Below are 1,886 nucleotides of genomic sequence, written 5' to 3'. Positions count from 1 at the left end.
GCCTCCAAGAAGGGAACAGTGCGCTAACACCATCGTGCCTGATCAACGATCTTAGGTTTTCACCCTGAAGATAGTCCCCGCTCTCAAAACAATGCCTCCAACAAGGTCATTGCCAGGCACAACCAGTTAAGGCCGGACCTTGGGTTTTCACCCTGAAAGGTAGGACTCCGAACTTCACCTGTGTTGTCGCCCCCACTTTCATACCGCTGCTGTGAAGCCCGGAACACCAAGCAAGTCCCTCAACAGCGCGGAGACTTGAACCTCCCTTAGCTAGTCCTCCCCTCCGGCCTTCATGAACTTCTCTTCTTCCGACTTTCATCACCTCCTTGTGGTAATTGCTTGCCATAATTAAGGACTTAGCCAAAATCGAGCCATCTGCCCATCCGTCTCCTACCGCTAAATACTTATGGCTCCCGTCCCGCACGAACATCCGTCTCCGAGTATTGATCCGTCCGTCGGCTCCATCAACATGCGGTGAGGGAAGGTGCAGCCGCGGGCTGGCGGTCCGTCGGCGCCGTCCCTGCCACCTCTCCAGATCGACGGATCCCCTCAACCTTGGCGGGCGTGAGATTGAAATGAGGCAGATACATGTTGTATCCGTCCAAACCCGCTCCATTGCCATCGTGACATGCAATGCAAGTCCACCCTTCTAAATCTTGATGGTTTATTCAAGCTTTTGTTACATTTATGTATTTTTCTTAGATGGCAACTACTCCAGTGTCGACTGCCGCGGCCCCGTGCCCGGCATCGTCATGGAACGATTTGTACAACGACGACATGTCGCCGAACATCATCCCTCCAAAGCCTCCGCCGAGCAGCCCAGAGCGGAGCCCCAGCGCCAAGCTGCCGCTCTTCAGAATGTTCTTCGTCCCCGCCGACGCAGCGGCCGTGCCAGAGCCGGCTCCAAACCCTGGCGCCGGCGGCATGCCAACATACGACGGAGGATAGACCAACTGGTACTCCGGCACGTAAGCATATCGCGGAGGGCGGTACTGCCACGGCGCCGTCACCTCGTACCCCAGAGCCGCGGCGTCGTCGCGGAACACGGGCGACATCACGGGGCCCAGACGGTACGAAATGCTGAGCATGCCGCGGCGTTCGGCGAATTGCATCTTCTGAACCTTGTACGACGCGCACCGCCACGCCGTGGCGCTACCAGAGGCGCCGTCGAGTAGGTCGGCGAGAGGGATAGATACCTCGCCGACGTCGCGGTCGTCAAAGCCGAAGAGGCGCTCGGTGCGTAGGAGCACGTGGAGATACGCGGAGGCCGCGGCCGCCGTGGGCGGGACGGCGAACCAGAGCGTGTCCTCCCACCTCGGGTGCCTGCCGCCGTCGTGATCTGTGTGGGTGCGCTGGCGCGTGCGAGGGTCGCCGAAGACGGACGCGATGGCGTAGACCTCCATGCGGCTGAACAGGTTCACATCCTTGAGGCTGTGAGCCGAGACGAGCGTTAGCTCGAGGACCCTGTGCACCATTGATATCCTCCTAAGCTCAGGCCACCGAGGGAAAGGTACGTGGCTGCTTGCGAGCTTGCCGTACGGCTTAAGGCAGCCATGGGATGGCCTGCCGGGGTATGTATAGGACGCTGGACGCGGGAGAGGCCTACTGCCAAGGGGAAGAACAAATGCAGAAGCTTGTTCTTGACATTTGGTCTCCACTATCCCATTCCCATTGTTGTAAACCCCATTGATCTTAACACCTATCTAGAACTAAAACATCTATGGTCGAATTAGTTTTTTTTGTTTGAAAGACCACGGTTGAATTAGCGAAATGTATAAGACGTTCAAGTTGCTTCGGATGAAAGATTGCTCTAGTACTTGTTGAATGTAGATGGGCTGCAGTCCAGTAAGGCAGCCCATGTAGTCTACAATTCCTGAAATCTCAAG

At 56.9% G+C, this 1,886-nt stretch overlaps 1 protein-coding gene across 1 annotated transcript; it reads right to left on the bottom strand.

Moving 5' to 3' along the window:
* Positions 1–698: 698 nt before the first annotated feature.
* LOC124672949 (protein SRC2-like) lies at positions 699–1,475 on the bottom strand. Its single transcript, XM_047209100.1, has one exon. It carries the CDS (start codon positions 1,473–1,475, stop codon positions 699–701), a length of 777 nt encoding a protein of 258 aa, XP_047065056.1.
* Positions 1,476–1,886: the final 411 nt, after the last annotated feature.

The sequence above is a fragment of the Lolium rigidum genome, chromosome 7 (genome assembly GCF_022539505.1).
Source record: "Lolium rigidum isolate FL_2022 chromosome 7, APGP_CSIRO_Lrig_0.1, whole genome shotgun sequence".
Classification (NCBI taxonomy): Eukaryota; Viridiplantae; Streptophyta; class Magnoliopsida; order Poales; family Poaceae; genus Lolium; species Lolium rigidum.
Note: the sequence above shows the minus strand (reverse complement) of the source record. Positions and strands in the feature narration are given on the sequence as shown.

What these genes read in the sequence shown, in the direction of transcription:
- LOC124672949 (XM_047209100.1), bottom strand. Translation starts at nt 1,475, where the DNA reads ATGGTGCACAGGGTCCTCGAGCTAACGCTCGTCTCGGCTCACAGCCTC.